Source organism: Centroberyx gerrardi, chromosome 8 (genome assembly GCF_048128805.1).
Source record: "Centroberyx gerrardi isolate f3 chromosome 8, fCenGer3.hap1.cur.20231027, whole genome shotgun sequence".
NCBI classification, from domain to species: Eukaryota; Metazoa; Chordata; class Actinopteri; order Beryciformes; family Berycidae; genus Centroberyx; species Centroberyx gerrardi.
In genome coordinates, this window is record NC_136004.1 from 24,950,910 (window position 1) to 24,974,428 (window position 23,519).

The window sequence follows — 23,519 nt, forward strand, 5'->3', positions numbered from 1 at the left end:
GGTCGATCCCTTGTTTGGAAAACCACTCAGGTATGGACCCAACAGCTGGTAATGGTTTCATATGAGAGAAATGGCTATATGCCGCCATCTGGTGGTGACTGATGAGGTGACAGTTAGTAAGTTGCACTTGAATTGCATGAACTTCTTTTTGAAGTAGCTTAGTGGTAGTTTTCTTTAGCAATGTTTATCCAATTAAAAAAAAAACCTGAAATCCACATTTCAGAGATTATCACTATTTCCACATTCCTGTCCGGTTATCTTCTTACCTGTTGATTACCACTTCAACTCTTCTGTTTAACTTAACTTCTCTTTATCTATTCCTAAGCACACACCCAGACATCCATGCTGCCACCTTATGCCGAGTCATGTCTAGTTGTCAGGGTTGTTCCACTCATTGCAACAGAGATTAGATGAAAAATTGCCTTTTTAAAGCAGCAGCAGTTCATCAAATGAATGGTTTAACTTCTAAACTAATCAAATAAGGTTTTCCTAGTAGTTCCCCCAACACTGTTTGCAGCAGTGTATTTCTTATAGCCATTTCCACTGCAAAAAAATTAACACAACCATCATTCCTGGTCCTTACTCTGTGGACCTTCACAAAGGTCCTTAACATAAGTCAAATAATTATTTGCACAAAACAAAAATTCATACATTTTACCCTGCATAATATATGTATATGTATAATATATATATATATAGGGATTGCATATGATGTTTTTTGAACAACAAAAAACATAATTTTAAATAATTTGAACTAAGTTGAGGCCTTTTCAATTAAATCTAATACTAGAAAATGCACTTTTTAATTAAAAAAATCGCACAATTAACAGAATACATTTTCATATTGCTTCACTGTTTTGTTAATTTTGCCCATTTGGTCGGTGGCTATATGTTTGGATGTCTGAGGCTCGGAAAAACAAGGTTCTGCTCTACTTCCTGAACAGATGATTTCCTAGATGGAAGACTTCGCCCCTCTGCTCTCCGCCCTCCTGCATTACTGTTCCTTTCAAAATGACAAAGAGCGCGGATACTATCCAAAACAGAGGATGACATCATTCCTTAACTTCAGAAACATGCCATCATCTTTCCATGTCCATTCACCCTGCTTCTGCATGAAATACATACTTGTCTGTTGTCCTGCATGGGTGTGAGAGTGCTGAATCACAGTAGGAATCCAATACTGTCCAACTGCTGTTTTTCCTTTTCTTTCTTGAAGTTTACTTGGTCCTCTGTGTGTTGAGGAAATGTCATATACCAAGGAACCGTGACACCCATTCAAAATGTTCAGTTTCTTCTAAAATAAATCAAATAAAATAAGCATCACAAAACATAAATAAATGCGTTCCATGGGAAAAGGAGAAGTCATGTGATGGATTCTCTGTAATCGGAGAGCCACCTGTGTGTCTCACTCAAGCTGAGCTGCCATATGGCCAACTGGCTTGGCTGGAGAGTAACACATTACATGTAACGCTATTATGGTAATTGGATCACAAAAAAACATGTTAATTTCAGTTTGTGGTAAAAAAAAAAAACACAAACTGCACCATGTAACCACGACAACCTGGGTTTGAATATGACCCAAGACCTTTGTCTCATGTCGTCCCTGCCCCCTTTCCTGTCTCTCTCAACTGTAGCCTACTGTCTAACACAGCAGAAATGCCATGAAAATAATCTTTAAAAATATCCTTTTTTGAAAATAGGCGATTCATTATTAGATTACTCTGATACATTTCACACAACCTGAAATAATCTTTAAATCACAGTGGTAGAGAACTTTACACAACTGAGTTTGTAATTTGAATTGCAGCATCCTTTCAACTGCATATTCCATAGATTCTTAATGCAAGGCAATAAAAAGGTAACTGAAAGTAACTGTTAAGAGTGACACAGATTATATTGCTGATAAATATTTCAAGCAGATAATTACCAACTTAATTGCTTACATTGATGACCAGATCCTCAGACCACGGTCTATGAATTATGTAGGTCAAGACAGTGACCTCAATACTATCAGGCTTCCTTGAGAACAATGTAGATGTCCACTGGGACCAGAATTATGCTTTTGGACGACGCAGGCAAGCTGTTCCCATGCCAACCCATGACTTGTTTACTTTGCAATAGTAGCCTGAGAACTCACCAATAGGGCCATGTATATGTATCCCGAACCGCCGCTGTGCATAGTCTCCTCTCTCTAGCCATGTATCCCAAGTGAGGATTGATGTACATCCAATCATAACTTTGTTTTCCTGTAACCTCATACATGAAAACGGATACTAGGATTTCGAAGAATTGCAAAGCATTCAGATAACATGAAATTTACATGTTCCTGACTTGCTGGTGCTGCGTTTTGGTTTTAAACAGTTCTAAATGGATAGGTGAACGTAAAATGTGATGGAATACAGTGTGTCAACAAAGTAGTTGGATAAAATGCTGAATTTTCTGTATGTGTGATTGAAAACTTGAAAAACTTTTAAGAAGATTCTCTGACTTTTCCCATATGAAACAAAGTCTCAAAATCCCATGATACTCCAGAAATAACATCACCAGGATCTCTGGCGCACACAAACACACACACAAATATAACAAAAAAGGCTTGGACCAATCACAGTTCCAACTGCTCAGAACTTTTATTTGAGGGAAATGAGGGTTAAAATTAAATTAAAATATAAAATTTGAATGGGCAGGTCTGTCTTTAAAGGGGGGAGCCGACACAGGGGGAGAGAGGGGTCGGAGGAGGCGGCCCTCCGCACATCCAGAAACAGAAAAAGGGAGGGAGGGAGAGAAGGAGGGAGGGGAACGAGGGGGAAGATAACTACGGCTACAAAATGGAGTCTGAAGAAGATAAGAAGACAATGTTTGGGGGATGAGCCTGGTCACTCATGTATAAAAAAAAGGAGACAAATGCAGTTAGTTCATATTATAAACCCCCCCCCCTATCTGAAATGTCCTCATATGCAATCAGTGCTATAGCTCTCTTCTTTTCCTGTCTTTTCTGGTTTCTTCCAGGGAGTTTCTGATCATTTATCTGTCTCTCTCTTTCTCTCACACCATCATCATCATCATCTCATTCTATCTTTATGTAACGTCTTTTCCTGCAGTTTTGAAAAAGTAAACAAAAAAGTCCTTCAAAAATAAAATGCAGCAACCACATTTCATGTTCTACTATTACATATACAGTATATATATATAAATACATACATAAATATCTTACATGTACAACCAATTTCGAAAAGGGGGGGAAGAGAGAACCAAAAAGACTTATGAGGACTTGTGGAGGTGGGGGGGGGGGGGGAGTGGGGCGAGGAGGCCCGGGGTTGCTCATTGTAAGGGTAGTGTGTCGTTTTTTGTTTTTGTTTTAGCTTTACACACACGCAGCGCACACACACACAGAGCCTTTGGATGGGGAGGGGCGGGGGGCATTCCTCAGTTGGCCCAGTAGGGGGAGCTGCCATAGCTGGACTTGCTGCCTTGGGTCTTCTGCTGCATGCTGCTGGACTGGCTGCGCTGACCAGGACCGCCCTGCGGAGAACAGGCAGCACAGTCAGAGAACGGGAGAGACAAGGTCAGTGCCCAAAAGGTCGGTATTGACAGAAATTTTCCTAAATTGTTCAGAAGGCATGGGTATCTAAACCTAATGGCTATTTCCCCCCTCCCATTTCGATGGAATTTAAGGTCGCTGAATACTGTGGCTAATGCAGGTCAGCAGCCAAAAAACAGTGTCCATTGGTTGCTTCATCAAACCCAATAGACTGTAAAATCAAGCTTGGGTCACAACTAGGGATGGGGCAATATATCGAAATTCAATATATCGCAATGCGAAAATGTGACAATAGTATACGTATCGTGGGGCAGAAAAATTAATCGCGATTTTATTCTGCTGTAGTAATCACAAATGACAAGGCTTGACCATCACACTTTCACAAGCTCTCCACTGAAAATATATTATTTGCACTTTGTAATGACATTTCAAATTGTTGTTTATATTCTAGCAAGCCAATGCCATTTCTAGAAAGATTTGTGGCTCAGAAATATTCATAATCCCGCAATTCTGTCATACTCTGTGGTCATTGAACATTTATTTATTACATCCTATCATGGTTGTATCGAATCGTGTCGTGAGATAAGCATATCGTCCCTGGTCTCAACAACTTATTTTGAAAACCTGGGTTACTAGTAAAATGGCCAAATTCATTGATATGGCTGTGTTTTTCTCTGACCCAGCTTTTTCCAAACACTTCCAGTGACTTAAAACTTAATTTTGCGGGACACTGTGCAGGCAAAATGCACCATGTCTTTTATAAACTCAGCTTTACCTGTCCGTCCTGTGTGAGGTGATGGTGCAGCAGCTGGGAGTGGGGCTGTTGGTGGGGTGGCAGGATGTGCAGGAAGGGGGCGGGGGCGTAGCCAGGGGCGCCCCCAGGGTTCAGGGGCCCCGTTCCTCCAAGGGCCGAAGGCAGGCTGAAGGGAGGCGGTGTCCCCGTGTGGAAGCCCTGCTTGTCGAATGACTGAGGCGGACCGAGACGGGACAGGGGAAATAAACAGGAGGAATGGTTACAATCAGAACTACCAAGTCAACTTGAGCCTTTAGGTACACACATGTACAATGGATTTTGAAATAAGAAAAAAAAGGGCAAAACTGCTGAACTTCAGTACTTAAATAAACCGTTAAACATGCACAATTCAATTTGTTTGGCTTAAAATTCTCTACTATTGCCTATATCTGGTTTCTCCTACATCCAAATCTGTTTTGTCACACCAACGTACAGCTCCACTGAGAATGAACTGGAAAAGGTGACTGAAAGTATCTAGGGTGATCTAATGTGGATACATATACATTTTCTGGTTCTGATTGGTTATTACTGGTTTAAAATTGAGTTCATCCCACTCATTGTAAATATATATAAACCAGCCCAAGCTATACATCAGTGGCTCTTGAAAAAGTCTTCGTTCTAAATTTCTTCAAAAGCTTTAGGAGAGTTCAACGTTGATAAGTATTCATTGCTCCGCCTCAGGCTAATCCTTAAATTGGGTTAATCCTTAAATTGAATGCTAGTCTTCTCCAAAAGGGGGAAGTGGTCTAATCTATATTTCCAACCATTCCACTGTTGAGTTGGTGTCTTAAAATGTCAGTCCTTGGACATCAAGATGGACATACAACAAGACAGCAAGTAGAAGACTCACCTGTGTCTTGCTGTAGATTGAGCCTCCCATGTCAGGTACTCCTCCACTGGTACCAGACCCTGAAAGTCCTGGTGCTGGGCGGATGAGGAGAGGGAACGGGAAAGAGAGAAGGAAGAAAAAGATGGGGAATGTGAGGAGAGAGGAACGAACAGAGGAAAGGAAATGGGAAGAAGAAAGCGATGAAGAGGAGAGGAAAATCAAGGGGGAAAAAGAACAAATCCGTCACTTCAACACCAGTGTCTCTCCAATATTTCAGTGAATATTCAGCACTGAATGATAATTTCGATTGTTAGTAAGGGGGGGGCAGCCAATAGGAAGAAGCATAAGTGAGGAGGCGCACATCACATTCTCAATTTTTTTCCACCGCTTGTGTGTATTTATGCGCACATGCAAGTGCATCCACACGCGTGCATGTATACACACCTTTCTCCGGAACACTGCAGAAGCATCTATAATAATTATAAGTGCATCTGTTTTTCCCCATAGGCAACTGCTCACTGACTTGGTGTGTGTGTGTGTTGTTTGTGTGCGTTGCGTGTACCTTTCCCTGGGCCGCTGCCCGCTGACTTGGCCTGTGACTGGGCAGAGCCTCCGTACCCTCCCTTACTGTACTCCCCACCGTGGGCTTGAGACAGGTCATCAAAGGCTGAGAGGAGGAGGAGGAGGAAGAAGAAGAAAAGGAGGAGTATAGAAGGAGAGAGGAGGCAGGGCGAGCAGAGAGAGAGAGAAGGGGGTAGGAAGAGGAAGGAGATAGGGAAAGGATGAGGTGAAGAGAAGAAGCGAGAAGATGAAGACAGAGGAGGAAAGAGGATGAGGAGAGCGACAGAGAGAGAGAGAGAGAAGGAGAGAGAGAGAGAGAGCAGGAGGGGCAGGGGAGAGAGAAGCAGTAAGGTAACCTGACTAAAATGGCAGCCTGTGTCTATATTGAGCCGTGGCCAACTTCAGCGGGGGGTTTTGAGCTATGCATGCAGCACAAGCAAAACACACACACAGGCCCCAATACACACACATGCAGCATTTGTTGTACCTGTATAAAAAGGTCTGAAAGTTGTGTTTTTTGTCTCGCCTCCACACATTTTACCACTCATTTACTCACTCATGCCAGGGTCTCTGTACTTTCTGCTGCCATCTCCATACATACACTCCGTCTCTCAGACACAAACATACATGTTGCACAATACTTCTCCACTAGTAAAATGTCATGGGACCAAAACGTTACAATACTCGAGATACCAAAGACTGTTTCACTCTAGTATTATAATATTACAGTAGCTTGTGTTCTTGTCAGCACCAAAACATCTTATTGTCAGTTCTGGTTGTTTTTTTTAAGATTTTTTTTTTTTTTTTTGCATTTTCACCTTTATTGCATAGTTCAAAGTAGAGAGAGACAGGAAAGATTGGGAGAGAGAGGGGAATGACATGCGACAAAGGTCTTGGGCCGGATTCGAACCCACGACGTCGCGTTTTTAGATGGTATGCGCCTTAGACCACTGATCCTCCAGGATGCCCTCACTGTGAATATTTTAACAAATATGACAAGGTGAAGAAGTAAAAGTTGGCCAGTTTGTGTCATCAACCTGCCAGTGTTGCTGGGATTGGTCCAACCTTTGAATTAAATAAGGTAGTTCACTCGGCTACTTTATCTGGCATGTTGTCGTGACATGGCACGGTACTGCGATACTTGGTTTGGTATAGTGTTGTTAAGTGTGGTGTCAACTGCAGTGTCATAACCCTAATACACATACCAACACACACACAGAGGCTGGATCCAAATCAATCAATCCATAACTGTTGGATATGACAACCTTCTTTGATTTTTTTAAATCCTATTTGAAATTTGAACAAAATCTGCTTCTTGAATCAAGTGAAAGTAAATGAACTCGAGCCCAGGCAAACAGACAGAGTCCTTCCTCCTGTCCTGGTAATACCTGTGCCGTATGCATGTTGTCCATAGCTGGGCTGATGCTGTTGGTGGTACTGGTTGGAGGGGTTGGCCAGGCCCATGGCAGGTTGCTTGGCCGAAGCCGGAGGCACAAAGACGGTGGGGCCGTACTGGAAGGCTGAGGGAACACCGGGCACACCGGGGTAGTACGGCAGACCTGTGGGACAGTGGGTTTGATTAGAGAAATAATGCAACTGTGATGATACCTTTAAGAATCTTTAGCGATGAAGAGGCAATTTGTTACTGTGCAGTGTTATATGCTGTTATGCTGCTGAGTTCTCCTGTTACTATCCCTCCTTATTTCACCTGCCTATTTCAGTGCCCTGGCATATTTTGACAGGCTCCCAAATGTATTAACCTTTCAACAAAAAGGTAAAAAAAAACAAAGCAAAAAAAAAAAGATAGGAAAGCTGGAATATGTAAGTAAATGTGAACTGCCTGGCCAAATTGCCTGGAAAATACTGTAAATGTAGCCAACATCCTTGTTGACATGAAATATCATTTTCTTTTCCTTACCAGTGTATCCGTAGCCCGGGGGCAGAGGGGGGTTGAGGAAGGCCTGGTTCTGTGTCTGCTGACCCTGGCTCTGCCCCTGGCCTTGCCCCTGCGTCCCCGCCTGCGGTGCCTGCTGGGGCTGCGACTGCACCCCGGCCGTAGACAGGCTGGTGGGGGGAGCCGGGGAGGACGAATCCCCCCTGCCGAACTTGGTCGCCTCACCTAGACAGAAAAAGATGACAGGTGAGAGATAGTTGAAGTAGAAATAAGTAGTATAACATTCCTTTGTGGACTCTACACTAACAACTCACATCATTTGGTAAAGAGACCACCAAATAAAAAATATTACAAAGACTTTGCAAGTCATCATGTTGGCAAACACACTTGACCTGCACAACTGCAGAAATGTCTGATACAGCTGAAGTGAAATAGGAGCTATGTATAATCATCTTATGAGAAACAGGGGAATAATTGTGTGAATCGTACATCAGCTTGAGTCAAGACCATGTCTTGAAACTCACTGACACGTCAACTCACACAGCATAAAATGCAATCATGAAGATGTTACCAGAGTAGGGATTGTTGGCCAGGCCGTCTCTACCAGGCATGGTAGCCGTAGTACCAGGGAATGTCACACCATAGTAGTCCTACATTTAAAGAATGAGACAAAATCAGACAATTAGAAAAAAGGTAAAAGAGAAATTATAAGCAACTATAAACTTTCTGATGTCGCCTGCTTATCGCCCTCACTAGATCTGACATTGCTGCCCAAGAATTTTGATAATCTTGCATGCAAACGAAATGAGAAGAAGATTACTTTATTGGCCAGGTTACTCAAGGTAACAGGAATGTGACTGCATACATATCCCATGAAACCAATTCAAAACCCCACTGTTTATTTTATAAATAAAGCGAGTAAAGGAATTCCTGAAACGTTAAAAAATAAAGCAAGAAAAGGAATTCCTAACATGTTGCCCTTCATCCAACAGCAATAATATGAGTCGGGTTTCATGACGCTGAAACACGAAACTCACCATAGGGAGGCGAGACTGCAGCATCTGCAGGTCCTCGTATCCGTAGATCTGCTGTGGAAGCAAACACAACCCAAGAGTTCAGATAGGGACACAGAGGGAGTGGAGGGATGAACTGGAAATCATCAGGTCTACTTAACAACCATGTTGGAGGACGTGCTGCACTTTACTGTCGCCTGCAGACTCCATTTTACCATACAAAATTCATAAGATGTTGACTACAAAACAGGGCCACGCTACAGAATGAGGAAATTAATTGCCATTATCAATAATATCCTCTACTTTAGTCAGTGTCTCAGTTTGTTCCACATGCGTCATGTTTGATCAGAACCTACTAAAACACAATCATCATCGACACTGAAGGCAACATGGCATATGCACCTGGTCCTGAACAGCTCGATAGGTAGGAGTAGGGTGCCGACTGCCACAGTTAGGGGTTCAATTCCCACTGGGGTTCAAAGCCAGGACAGTGGTTTTTAATCCTGGTACTCAGGACGCAGATCCGTGCTGGTTTTCATTCTAGCCATCTAACCAGGGAGCTGGGAGGCAAGGTGAAAGCAGGTACCTGCAATTAACTGCCTGGTAGGACAGAAAACCAGCAGTACTCTGGGTCCTGAGGACGAGGGTTGAAGATCACCGTTATAAGACGGTAAAAAACGTACTTACTGTCCCTTTAACATAGATCAAGTATCTCAAATTACATCTTCCCCCAGCTGTCCAACCCTCGGTCAAAGATGTTTTAATATAATTCCAGTAGAAATTTGCTTAATTTTGATTTGGTGGCTCTGTTGGCAGTGAAGAGCGAGATTGCAAGTGAGAACAGAATTAACCCTCCTGCAGTGACAGGTGTGATTTTCTACATGATTCTGTGACATGCCCATTTTTGTGTACTTTCCGCGATTTTGTAATCACAGAAAACCGAGGGGACTAGTAAATACACAAGTGGGTAAATAAACGAGTAGGAAAGCATATAGTTACCGGGTAGGCAGGGAGCAGGCCACCAGGGCCCATGATGTACTGGTTGGCAAGGAGAGGGGGCACTCCTTGGGCCAGATTAGGGGGAGCTTTACCTGTGGAGCACATGAAACACAAGGGGGGTTTGATTTGGCAACTTTACTTAAAACAGGGAAATTTCAATTTCAATGCAGAACAAAATAAACTTTGGCTCAGATTTTGTCATAAGCACAAAATTTGTGAGAAAGAACCTTTTATGGATGAAGTCTTGTGTGATGGAAAATGGACCCATGAACCTACCGGAGGTGGCGAGTAGGGGTGCTGTGCGGCTGCCTGTGGCTGAGAGCGGAGTGTTGATGTTGTTGATGTTTATGCCGTTAGCAGTGAGTCCCGGCGCTCCGGAGGGGTGCAGGCCGTTGGTGGCTGAGCTGCTGACGGCCAGCGGGACTGAAGGGATGGCATTGACAACCTGGCTGGACGATGATGACGAAAAGGCGTGGAGACTGCTGCTGCCGCTACTCTCCTCACTGGCCATCTGATGGAACCAAGGAGGGGAGGAACGAGAAGAGTGGGGAGGTTGTAGAAGGAGAGAACCACAGAGCACAAAAAGGGCAGAAAGGGACAGGGTGGGAAAAGAATGGAGAACCATTTAGAAAAAAAAAAGCAGTACAGAAACAGATGATGGTGAAGTGCAAAAGAGAAATATATGGCACATTTGTTGTCATATACTACGCATCGTTTCGTATAGGTCAGAGTGCAGGTTAGGTTTTCCACCAATAAATATCACCAGTGACTTCTCAAAATAACATCCAGATTGTCCTTGTTCTTTTCAAAGCCAGTAGTCATGATGCTTCATAGAAACCTAAACCCTGCACACACACAACTGAACTTATCTTAGGTGTCTCAGTGTTTCAATGATATTAGATGATATCCTACTAAATAACCACACCTCCAGATTGATGTTAGCGGCACAGTGTCAAAACAAACCTGTGTATGTATGTTTATATTGTGTGTGTGCGGACATATGCATGCTTACCGTGAGGGAGGAACTTGTAACGAGAGCAGCTCCAGATGAGTGAGTACTGCTCGCGTGACTAGAAAGAGAGTAAAGTGATGCCGTCAGCCTGTTTTAATCTGATGAAGTAGCAAAAGCACTCCCAAGTCTGCCCAGGAACCATGGGCAGAAGAGATGGGAGATTCAGTCAAAGATATTTCCACATAAAAAGGGATTAAGATATGTGCTTGTAACCATCATGATCTCCAGACAAAAAAAGAAAAAAGCAGAGGGAGACGCAGAGAAAGAAAGGATGAATGTGCAATAAAGTAGTCATGGTGTGTTTGGAGCATCTCTTACCTGCTGAGGGAGGGGAGGGGTGTTGAATGGGAGGGTGTGACTGCGGGGGAAGGGATGTGGTGGGTGGGGCCACTGTCACTCGTCATAACGGGAGACTCCGTCGTCACCGTTCTAGACGTTGATGACGTAGCTGGTTATAAAAAAATAAAAAAAAGCGAGAGAGAAATCCATTTGGTGTGAATTTCCATTGTGTTTCGGTGTTTTGGCAACACTGCTGATGCAACACTCAAATGTTACTGACAGAGGGTGGAGCAATGCGAGAACGGCAAAAGGAAGAGATGATAAAACAGAACGAGGATGGGAGAGATGGGCTGAGTATTCTTGTCCTCATCTGACTTCATCTCAACTTCCACTGAATGAACATTTTACTTCCTACCGGATGCATTTAGCAATCAATATTCATTATATTCGATTTTAATGACCGCACCAGTGCAGCTCTCTACAACTGACAATGCTGAAAGTACTTACTGTCTTGTGTGCTCTGCGTCTTCATGCCACTGTAGCCATTCTATGAGAAGAAGAAAATGTTCAAACCTTTATTTTTATCATTTTATCAGGTATATAAAAAAAAAAAACATTCTGCTTTTGAGAAATAACCCTCTTTCCCATTGGGATCTTTTTGTGCATGCAGGTAGAAGAAGGATTCATCCTCACCGTGAGCGGTCCAGCAGCAGCGGAGGGGACATCTTTGCTCTGGGAGTAGCCCAGGTGGGGCGGCAGAGACCTCGGGCCACTGCTCTCCACCCGGCTGGCCACGGAGGGGGCTGTGGAGGACGAGGGCGGAGGGGCTGCGCTGGGCAGACCCAGGGAGGGGGAGGGCGTGGCGCTGGGTAAGCCCAGAGACGGTGAGGGGAAGCTGGGATCCGATACGGCTGAGGGTAGGGTGGGCAAGCTGCTCATGTGTTCACTGGAAGAACAGGACCAAGAGAGAAGAGATACACAAAATTGGACATATTGAGAACATGACAAAAGAAAAAGCAGGAACTATTCTTACTGGCTAAAATGCAACACAAACTGGGCTAAAACTATAAGATGTACAGAAGCCTTCCCTATTCCTCACATACAAAAAAACAACCCAAAGAATGGGCAAACTCCCAAAAAATGAAATGAACACATGCACCATAAACAACCAAGGCAGGCGGACAGTCACATGCACACACACAGCAGTCAGAGAAGTGGCCCTCAATGCCCAAGCCCCTTTAGGTCATGAATTCATTTTGTTTCTACTTTTGTTTCATGGCTCCATCCTGAATGGTTGCCAAAATATCTTGCTGAACAGATACACAAACACATGCACAAAATTAGAAAAGACAAACAATTCCTTGTGTAAATCAGACACACATGTATACATCCCACACACACTCACCCCACAGATCCTGGCTTGGAGAACAGGCTGCTCTGGGGCTGCTGTGTAGGAACTGGGGTCGAGACAGCGATGGGGACTGGAGCCGGGGCCGGGACTTGTTCCCTGGCCGACTCCGCCTGGCCCATATCCACCGCTCCACCGCTGGCCTCAGAGCCAAAGTCGAGAGCTCCAAATTGAACATTCAGGCCGGATATATCCGTCGATCCTGGCATCTCCACTGCAGATGAGGGGATCTGAGGGGGGAGAGAAGAGATAGAGAAGATCATTATTCATTCATTCCCTAGAGGAAATTTTTGTCCATGACATGGCTTTGTTATAACTTAGAGCAGTGATCTCCAGTCATGTGCCATGGAGGGAAGAGTTAAAGGTTTTCATTCCAACCAAACACTGCAGAAGCAGATTTCACTTATTAGCACTACTTCAACCAGAGAGGGGGAAACAACTAATTGGTTAAATCAACAGGTGTAGTGTTTAAATGGAATGTAAACCTGCATACTCCGAATGGGACATGGCTGGAGACCAAATACTGGGAGTAATGAGCCTCTAATGAAAGGTGAAAGGACACCAAACACTCAGGCAGTGCTTCCTGTCTGGTTATGGGTTGTGAATTTGCAGACAGGCAGCACACAGGAGGCAGAAGGAAACAAGAGCAATTCAGTGACTCACAGTCAGGTTGTACAGGTTCGGACACCAGAAGAGCTTACCTTTGAGGGAGGAGGTACTCTGCGTCTCTGTGTCTTCATCTGCCGCTGTGGGGGTTCTGAGATGGGGGGCTCCATGCCTGGCAGCTTCACTCCTGGGGAGGCTCCGTCTCTGGCAGGAGGGAGGGACGACTCGTGGCCTAACGGAGAGTAGGGGCTCAGTTCACTATACGGTTCAAAATATAGTACTAAACATACAGTACAGGTGAAGTTAGTGCCGCTAGCAGGGTGGTAAAGCCCACAGATACGGTAAACTGAAGACGAAAAAAAAACAAAAAGGGACATGTTCACACTACTACACCGCCCTAACCGTATTATGTGCTGATAATGAAAAGTGGATCGTGCGACACAGTAGCTGCAACTATTGGCAAACAGTCCTTAGGTACAACTCTTACACACTTGCCAGAAACACTCACAACCCTAACCCTCTTCATGATCAGACTACCAGCTACTACCAACTTTTCTATGGGCACTTTCTCCATTTTCATTCATGCTGTGGTGACAGTGAAATAGTATGATCGTTGCCTATGATAATACTTTTTAAAGTCCCTTCCCCCTACCTGGCGGTGTGGGGACCTGTGGCGCATGCGGCTGAGGCAGGACCAGAGGATCCACAGTGGGAAGGATGGAGGACTGCTGCTGCCTCTGAGCCAGCTGGCTGAGCACCGCTGACGGCTCTGGCTGTAGCTTCAGCTCCACTGGACAGGGACAAGATAAGGTGAGCAAAAATAGCATTATAATCGCCCGGTGTCCTGCAGACCCTCGTACCTCTTGCATCAGTGAATGTCAACACAAGTGTCAAGAGGAATGGTTGGTGAAGATGCTACAGTCATGCTTGTGTACCGCTTTGACCCATGTCTTTGAGTCAATTTCTGTGTTAGGGCTCCAACTTATAGGGGGTTATTACATCGTGATGTTATTATATCAGGCAAGGGCAAATTCATCTATCTACTCGCTGATATAATATAATATAATCAAGAGACATTGTTCTTTATTTCTGTCACTTTACATCACATTTTATACTTTGTTTCATGGATTTATAATCTACAAGGACCAATAATGTCTGCAGATATGAGGTGAATACAAAAAGGCTAAAATATTAATGTTCTGATGTACTGAATGAGAATGTGCCTGTTTATCTGTGAGAGCAAGAGAGAAGGAGATAGTGTATGAGTAAAACTCACAGTGTGGGGCCGTAACAGCGCCATTCTCCATTCTCTGAGCCTTGACTTCTGCAGAGGAGGGAGCGGAAACAGGGGCGGGACTTGGAACCGGGGGCGGCCCTGCTTCTTTGGCAACACTGCTGTTGCTGGTGGTGACCAACGTCTGATTGGCTCTCTGGCTGAGCCGCGGTCCGTTGAGTTGTTCTGGTATCCTGATGTCAGAGGAAGGGGCAGGCTTGGGCGCATTCAGAGAACCGAAACCAGACCCCAGGACTGAGGACTGGGATGGAGAGAGAGGGGGGGGGGGGGGGGGGGGGACAGACAGAGGTAGAGAGAAAAGCAAAACGTGGGCAGAATATTGTTAATCATTTATTTAAAAAAGAATGCTATACTTCAGTTTGATTGCATTATAACGCTGTGTCTGAAAAGCGTGACAGTGTAGTACCTGCTGATCAGTTGGCTTTTTTAATATATTCAAACATTTTGAAAATGCCAAGATGTGATACTCTCCCCCTGCCTTTTTGTTTTTTAACGCAGATATATACTTCAGCAGTGGCCTCTGGATGTGGGGGTGAACAGCTTCTTTACTGACCACCCACAGAAAGTCTGTGTGAAAGGAGCATTATTGTGCATCGTGTGAAAAGATTAGGGATCCACTCCCACCACGTTTCCTTTGTGACCAAACTGTGGAAACTGTCATGTTTTACATACCTACAAAAACACATTGATGATAAACTGACCTTTATATAACAGGTCTCTGGAGCCTGGCGCAGTCGACCTGCTCTACAAACATTAACCACTACAACTGCACTGTGATTTGTGTTCGTCATGTACTGTACTGAGTGTATCCTGTACTGTTTTGCACTGACTGTCAGGTGTGATGGTATTGTATCGTCTTGCATAGAGAGCTTTCAGGTGATGTAACGTGCCCTCTGGTGGCCATGTTGGAGGTCCACCGCTCCTGGGAAACAATGGCTGCGAGCAGCTGACTGCATTTCAAATCTTACAATTCAGCCGTCTAGCGGCTTGTGTTGCTAAATTAGCTTGCTTGCTAGCAAAGCCAAAAAGCAGCTGTTTAGTTTAACTGAGCCGACTCAGTGTTTTGGACCATAGGGGCTGAGGCTGAAGAAAAGGCAGGTTCATATCGCAATTCAAATCAGAAATATAACAAAAATAATCACCAACCAATCCCATATTGTGGATCCCTACTAGGTTGGACAATAAAATTGGATTTTATTCCATCATAATGAAGAACTGCTATGCTGTGTGACATGAATGATGCTACAGTTAATTAGGGATGATAATGTGATGCTAGACATGTGCCAGCGTTTGGACTTTTGACCGACTTGAGAGTTGAACCCTGAAATCGTCATGCAGCAGGTTGATATTTTAGAGCTCATACGTGCCTCACCAGTGCAGCATATTCATAGGCGACAAGGGTGTAACTGCCTGTGGGTGCTTGCACATAGCGATACGTGTGCAAGCATGTCCCTGTATGAGTGTGTGTGCGCCCGTACCAGTGCGGCATGTGCGTAGGTGGTACTAGCAGAGGCGGCGTGGGCGTAACTGTTGGCGGCGGCGTGTGCGTAGCTGTGTGTTGCGGTGCGTCCGTTGTGGTGGGAATTGGTGAACACCAGGCTTTGGCCCAAACCCTCGGCCGAGGGCGCGTCCACTATCGCCCCCAAGTCAGAGTCCAAAGACCCCCCTACAGCCACTCCCGCCTTGGGCAGTAGGCCAGACAGGTCCACACTGTGGGGGGGGCAAGAGACGAGACAGGAGGGGGGAGGACACAGAGGGGCAAGATGGAGAGGAGAGCCACAAAGGGTTAAAATAACATTCACTGTTGCTGGCCAAGTATCGATGGATCTTTGCTAACAGTATCTGAAGTTGTGTCCACTTTCGGCAGCATCTCTTACTTGTGTCCAGGTGCGACGTGGTTTCCGGGAGCAGAGGCAGTGAACACTTTGGTCTCAGACAACTGGGAGAGAAGAAAGACTTTTTTTTTTAGATGGTGAAACAGTGATGACTGAGCTAAGGGTATAAGGCAGAGTAAGAAGTACTGAGGCACTGTGTCTATCAGATTAAGAGGTATATGTACACATCAACACCACCATTCAGGGCCACATGTTGACATAGTTACGCCATTTAAATCAGTGGGGCCTTTCATGAGGTTTTCTGACAGTGTTCAGCAAGATTTAGTTATTGAAGTAAATACTCAATCAATAAAGACTGCTAAATATAGTAGCATTTTAAATACAAGGATTTGACCCGGATCAGATCATCATAAAAGTGCTCCCTTACATCCTCATTCCAGTCCTCTGTCCAATCTTCCAGATTGCCTCTCCATGTTCCTGACAGAAGAACAGAAGATCAGTTAAGTCAGTGTCAGCATATTCACACAAAGTCTTGCTACGTTCTTTGCAACCATCAATCACCCCAAAGCAAGAGACTTGGACAGTTATGAGTGTTACACCTTGATTGGTGGGTCATTGCATTTGGGACCTTGAAACCAGTCTGTGGATTTATTTTTCCATGCGTGCTTAAATTCTGCGTTTATCAAGCACCTGGCAGCCTAAAACCGGTTGGATGTGCCCAAACTGTTCTTGTACAGTTATGGCAAATCCCACTGATTCATAACAGAGTTTACATAATCTTACACACTAGAAGATTCTGACACAATTAAGCCAAAACAAAGAAAATTTAGGACATGGGTGAAAATGCTACATCTTAGGTTTTCTCGCAGCACTGCCAGGAAATTACTGATGCCCTCACCAGTTCCCTCAGCAGCCTCGTTGCCCTCTGTTTCCCATGCGTCCTGGCGAGCTCCAGAGTTAGCCGTGTAGTCCGCTGGATTGAAGGTACTGGAAGGAGGAGAGGGTGAAAAGAAGAGATAGGAGAGATGGAAAGACAGGTAGGAGAGATGGAAAGACAGGTAGAGAGGTGAGCAAAGGTGAGGGAATGTTATGACCACCAATAATAGAAAAAAAACAGATGGATAGGTCTGACTTTTCTTCAGCTAGGAGATTCAGAAATAGAGTTATTCCACAAATTTAAGTATTCAGCTATGTGCTTGTAACCATCATCATCTCCCCGTTCTGTTACAGGCTTAGGGATTTACACCACACACACACACTTACCCCATTCCCTGGGAGGAGAACCTGTTGACGACAGCTGCTCTTCCTCTCCCACGGCCCCCGACCCCTAAGGACACACATAAAACAACCAGATGACCTCTTTTTATTAACTTTCATTTAATTAACCGTTTATACTATATTTATGTCTTTCCATCTCTAGTTTTTTTTTTTCTTACCTACAGTTTTATTAAATGTGAGACTGCTTTAGAATTGTGCTCTATGAATGAACTTATATTACCGCAGTGCACACACATATTAGGAAGACTTGATAGGTGTTGGGATTAGTCACTGTTGCGTAGGTCTAAATAATCCAACAGATTTGTTCTTGGTGAGAGAATATCTTAAAGTTTAAAGGCAAGTTTTATTTTTTAAGAATCACTTTGGGCTCTGCTAACTTGTGATGGGCATTTGTCATTATTTTTGACATTTTATAGACTAAATGATTAATCTAAAAAAATACATCGATATATTAATCGATAATGAAAATAATCGTTAGTTGCAGCCCTGCTACGAATCCTGCTCAATACTTCTCCTTCCATTCCTCTATCGAGCCCCTCCCCACACACACTCTCAAGCAGCTGCAGGACTCTGTGCATTCCACACATGTTGAGTGCTGCTATAGCCTAATTGCCAGCAGACACAAATAGATATGTTGCCAGCTACATCACCAAAAACACACCCAGTGCTCTTAAGGCCACTGCCCCATTTACAGAGCATGGTTAACAAAATATGGGTACAAAATTGATAAACAAAATAAATTTTGCCAAAATGTAAGGACAAATATTTTACTGTATGTAACTGCTTACAACTATACAGAAGGTGGTAAGCTAACCAGGCTGTAGGAATAAGCACAACAGTAAAGAACTGTAGGGTCGCCCCAAAGTAGGGATTCATGATGTACAAGCATGCCTGTAAAGCAGGTACATACTAGGGCAGTGGTTTTCAAACTGACATTTTCTAAATGTTGTCTTGCAAACCATTTTGCTTTTTAATGTCTTGGTTTTGTGAACAAAATGCTTTTGCACACAACTTAACTTTGCATCTGGGCACAGTGCTTGAAAAACACTAATACACAAATTAAAAGAGGCATCATTTTCTGTATCACTCACCTCTGCCCCGCCCCCTGCGTCCACGGTCTCCCCCTCTCTCTCCAGGAGCCACCTCAAACCCATTCTCCTCTGACCGACCTGGAACCCAAGGGAAAACAAAGTGACAAGAAAATTAAGACATATTCAAAAGTCAAATATTATTAATTCTGGACTGAGAAGTGGCACAACAGAACCTTGTCAATCAAACTCATTTGGAATCAAGGCAAAACAAACCAGAGAAAAGTTCAGTTGGCATACCATGAACTACCAGGGCAGAGCTTCAAAAGACCATTTTAAAATATGAAGTAGGCCTGCTCACACATAACGCCTTATTTAGTCTAAATTTGTGGTCCAAATGCTTTAAATTTAATGCTTCAACAATCAATCTCAAATCATTAAGCTTCCATAAAGCTTCCACACAGGATCAATAGATTCATTTACTGTTCCACTCTGTTAGAATAGGCAAGACGAGTGATCCAAGCCATTTTGAACGGGGTTTATATTTTGCGCACTACAGTGTCTAGAATGGTGTGACAAAAACGATCCAGTCAGTGGCAGACGTGTGGATGAAAACACCCCACTGATGAGGTCCGAGAAGAATGGCAAGACTGAAGATTCAAGCTAACAGGCGGGCCACAAGTATGAAAGTAACAGCCCAGTACAACAGACAACTCATCAAACCTTGAAGCAGATGGGCTACAGCAGCACAGGAACCATGCCGAGTTCCACTTCTGTCAACTAAGAATAAAAAAATGAGGCTACAGTGGGACGTTTGAAGTGTTTGCCTAGTTTGATAAATTCTGGCTTTTACTGTGACATGCTGATGGCCGAGTAAGAATTTGGCATAAACAGCATGAATCCATGGATATATCCTGCCTAGTGTTAATGGTATTGTGACATGGTGGTGCCATAGGGTAGATAAGGTTTTCTTGGCACATATTAGGCACCTTAGTACCGATTGAACGCCACAGCAAACCTAAACATTGCTGCTGACCAGGTGAATCCCTTCATGGCCACAGTCTACTCTTTTTCAAATGGATACTTCCAGCACGATAATGCACCATGTCGCAAAACACTCATCATCTCAAGATGGTTCCAGGAAATTGACAGTGACTTTAGTTTTAGTTCCAGTTTTTGTTTTAGTAATAGAGAACCTTTGGAATGAGGTGGTGCAGGATGTCTGGGCTTCAACTGGGACACTCCAAGGAACATACATACACATCCAAACAATACAGACTCTTATCACTCAGAGAGGACAAACACACACACCTCTTCCTGTTTGTCCCCCTTTCTCACCTTCGCGGCCTCGGCTGGTGCCCCGGCCCCTCCTGTTGGACCCCCCGCGGCCGCGGCTGGCCTCCCTCTCTCCTCCTCTCTTCTCCCTGCTCTCCTTTATCTCCGAGGGCCCTCCCTCTTTCCCAAGGCTCCGTTTCTTTCCCACTGTCTCCCAGGAGTTCTGAGAATGGGGTTTAAATAATTGAGGTTAGGTTTTCTCTAAACATACAGGAATGTCAGTGAGCAATATGCTGTCAGCAGGGATAGGGATTGGCAAGTGGGACAAAAAAATACAAATATATCACAATTAAAATGTTGCCTGAGTCACGGCCCTTTAGTCTCTAGAGAGGCACTGTAATGACTCAAACCGGAGCTCTATGAGAGAATGTCTTGTTTATAATATAAACTGGCAGACAGTTGGTAGTTAAAAGTGTAAACTGTAAAGAGAGACTGAGCACCAGTGGTATTCAGTGCCAGAATGCCCATGTGTTTTGCCACGTAACAACTGAACATATGTGTGATATGTATATGCGAATGCGGTGTGTATGTTTATGTGCATGCATGCGTGGACCCTCACTGTGTCGGAGGTGCTCTCCAGCAGAAAATTGATGGCTCTGTTGACATCTTCGTTGCAGTCATGGAGGGCTACCATGCATTCGTCTTGAGTCTTCCCAGTTACCTCGATCAGCTGTTGGGACACACATACACAGCACGAAATTAGCATGTAAAATGATCAACACTTCATGCAACGATTGCGCCTTTGGCCGGGAAGTGACTGGGGCAAGACAATAGAGCACAAATGCAATGCCGACAGCAAATAAACGCATTTGTCTGAATGTGTGCACATGCACAAACACCCTACCTGTTTGACCTTGTCCTCAAAGTCTGCATCATTTTTGTCGTAGATCATCTGGGCCAGACGAATCTGTTCTGCTGTGGCCTGGAAAACGAAGAGAGGCTTGTTAGGAACAACACAACAGCAACACCAAGATACTGGGCTTCATTTACTCATTTCAATTAAGGATTTTTAAATGCTGGTCAAAGATGTGCATAATAATGAATAAATAAATAAATTGAATAAATGAAAATTCCATCAAACTGTGTGCTTGCTTTACAGGTATCAGCATATTGCCTCTAAAATGGGGCCCAATCTTTACATCCAAATTATCCTCCAACATGCAGGATGCACTCATTTAAAAATGGTGAATAAAAAGGTATAAACTAAATGCTACATTCATTATACTTTTCTCAATGTACATCAGTGTCATAACACTCTAGACTAAGTGAGTCCATCTTAGGCTGTGTGTAAGACACATAGACAGTCAAATGAGTACATGTGATTGCAAATGTGCGCCAGCGCACACACCAATTACTTTTTTTTCACACCATAAGATTGGATGTTTAATTGTATTGCACATCAAACAAATGGGAAGCAAACAAACAACAACAAACGAACCTTGGTGTAATTTTTTATCTCACACTCCTTCAATCAACTACTACACACCCACAAACAACATCTGACCAGATTCAGTATGATGAAATGGGCAAAAATGCTGAAAATCAAGACAGCAATAAATACTTTTCCACAGAACTGTATGCAACTGGGTATGTATGACAATGAAAACCCACCTGTATCTGTTTCTGTGGCTGTGTTGTTTGTGTGGTGGTGGGCAGCGTTCTGTCCCGAGTCCCCCGGGCTTGATTGCTGACCACCGAAGTCATCATATACAGTATATACAAAACAATGTATGTACAAAATAGAAAAATCTGGAGGAGGGAGACAGAGAGGAAAGGAAAGAAAGAGCACTAATGAGATATGTTCATATGTTACACTGCACCACAATTTCCAGCATAGGACTAATAAACTGGATAAGTGTCCAACGGCCTGTACAGTACACAGTACATAAGTAGACTAAGACTAACTGTTGTCAACCTTCCCATGTAACACTATAACCCCATCTGTCGCTTCCCCCCTCCCAAGTTAAATTTAGCCACCCCAAGAGGGGCCTGTCCAGGTGTCAACTTACACCCCTCTCACCCCCCTCACTCTCCCAGACACACAAACACATGGATATGCACCAGCATACTTATATGGCTGGTATGTAGACTACCATCTTTTCACAAGGCTGTGTCAAACAAATGGGATTAAACTCTTGTTTTATGCTAGCAATTTGTCTTTCTTACAGCACACCAATTAGCATCTAGTGTTTTTTATAGAGAGTTCAATGTCGAAAAACTGCAGTAGCTTTTTAAACAAGCCAACCATAACAAATAAAAACATCGAAGTAAGGACAACAATAGTCAATTGCTACTCGTTTACAATACTGTAAACGAGACTACTGCTAAATATAATGCATGTTGGCAACTAAAATGCCAGACCAAATCGTGTGTTCGGATGTGAAAAACACAAAGCCACCCTGGGTTAGCCAGATTGTTTTTGACATAATACAGACATTGTCGATTATCAGTGACATCTCGTCCGAGTGGAAACACAACAAATGAGATTCGCCGACTACGATCATGCTATTGTCTAGGCAAAATTATGTTGGCTGATATAGCAAAACGATAGATAACAAGACGAGTGAAACGTCTCTGTTGTTAAGTTACCCTTTTAAAAACACATGTACCGAGCATTTTCAGTCGTGTGCAACTAAATCATGAATGTAACGTTAGCTTATTTAAGTTACACGAAGCTCGAAAAGAAACATGAGCCGCCCGGCTAGGTGAACTAGCTGACGTTAGCTTTAGCCAGGCTAACCAACGTTTGTCTTTGTTCGTGTGATTGTCTTCAAACTAGCTGACTAGCTACTCGCGTAATAGTCAAATGCTTTCAACGATTGGCAAGATATTGACAATTTAGTCACCAAAATTAACCTATCAGCCCGTGTGCTTGCTGTCCGCACTTCCTGCCCGGGTCATGGACAAAAAATAAACAAATGTGATCAGGATGAAGAGGTAACGTTACCCTTTGTGTAAACCAGCAGAGAAGCTACTTAATTAACGTCAGTGGCATACTTGGCTAGCGCTAGCAGCACGCTAACACAACTGATAGCTGCCTAGCTAACGCCAACTACGCTACAGAAACGGACGAAACAAAGCTGGGTTGTGTTAGGTTTAATTTTGCTCCCGCTAATGCCTGATATTCGACAGTAGGAATATGATACTACTTGTATGTGTCTAGCTGAGCCGTGAGAAGTTGCCAAGAAACGCGTGGCCTGTTAATGCTGGGTATCAGCAGCATGCTAATTTCCTGGCATGTGAACGGCCCGTCCGCACAATGCAATGCTACAGTAAAGCAACTAAGCTGGCTAGCTAGCTACTTAGCTACTTAGCTAACCACCGACCAGGACGAGTGGTGTCACTGAATCAACCGATCGGTTTTCTTAAAATAATTATGGGATCATAAGATAGACGTACGAGTCGTTCAAACGGCATAAATATCGATAATTTTATCAAAACAAACCCTTTTCTTTCTTTACCTGCTAACACGCTTCGCTCAGCCAGCAGCAGATGCCGTCACGTGACCCACCGCGCCGTTGTTTAATGACGAGATGCCGGTTCTGCCAATCAAAACCCACCTAGTAGATCAGGTGGTTTAACGCAGTCTACTTACGTGCACGTTCCTGTCTGCTTCACGTACGGGAGCGAGCGTTGACGCTATGGATGATGAGTGCAGGTGAAAACGTCGCAGTGACAGGGCGCACGTGTTTTTCTCGCCACACACTTCAGTTAATTAGGTAGAATGACAGCACAGTCCTGTTTTCTGAAGTGAGAACAGATATAAATGTGATAGTTTGTGCTTACATCTTTTTTATCTAGACCCATAGTTACAAAG

At 43.8% G+C, this 23,519-nt stretch overlaps 1 protein-coding gene across 3 annotated transcripts; it reads right to left on the reverse strand.

Moving 5' to 3' along the window:
- Nucleotides 1-2,608: 2,608 nt before the first annotated feature.
- On the reverse strand, nucleotides 2,609-23,216 carry LOC139928042 (ubiquitin-associated protein 2-like). 3 transcript variants are annotated; one of them, XM_071920385.2, is made up of 29 exons: nucleotides 23,164-23,216; nucleotides 21,314-21,451; nucleotides 20,547-20,624; nucleotides 20,262-20,372; nucleotides 19,706-19,865; nucleotides 18,431-18,508; nucleotides 17,325-17,388; nucleotides 16,960-17,048; nucleotides 16,489-16,538; nucleotides 16,104-16,165; nucleotides 15,705-15,936; nucleotides 14,209-14,467; nucleotides 13,585-13,722; nucleotides 13,028-13,164; nucleotides 12,324-12,556; nucleotides 11,612-11,864; nucleotides 11,426-11,465; nucleotides 10,958-11,087; nucleotides 10,640-10,697; nucleotides 9,904-10,138; nucleotides 9,628-9,719; nucleotides 8,653-8,703; nucleotides 8,187-8,265; nucleotides 7,640-7,840; nucleotides 7,110-7,280; nucleotides 5,723-5,827; nucleotides 5,182-5,255; nucleotides 4,314-4,505; nucleotides 2,609-3,519 (listed from the first exon to the last, which is right to left on the reverse strand). In XM_071920385.2, the coding sequence occupies exons 2-29, from the start codon at nucleotides 21,407-21,409 to the stop codon at nucleotides 3,424-3,426; spliced, it is 3,564 nt and encodes a 1,187-aa protein (XP_071776486.2). In that variant the 5' UTR covers nucleotides 21,410-21,451; nucleotides 23,164-23,216; the 3' UTR covers nucleotides 2,609-3,423. The 3 variants fall into 3 exon arrangements, with proteins under 3 accessions (XP_071776486.2, XP_071776488.2, XP_071776489.2); XM_071920387.2 differs by having other exon boundaries at nucleotides 23,148-23,167; XM_071920388.2 differs by lacking the exon at nucleotides 5,723-5,827.
- Between the last annotated feature and the right edge of the window lie 303 nt (nucleotides 23,217-23,519).

Coding starts and splice junctions, on each gene's coding strand:
- LOC139928042 (XM_071920385.2), bottom strand. CDS start 21,409: ATGATGACTTCGGTGGTCAGCAATCAAGCCCGGGGGACTCGGGACAGA. Junction 17,389..18,430: donor ACGCAGGGGGCGGGGCAGAG/GTGAGTGATACA, acceptor GTGTGTCCTTAG/GGGTCGGGGGCCGTGGGAGA. Junction 11,865..12,323: donor TCCAAGCCAGGATCTGTGGG/GTGAGTGTGTGT, acceptor CTGTTCTTCCAG/TGAACACATGAGCAGCTTGC.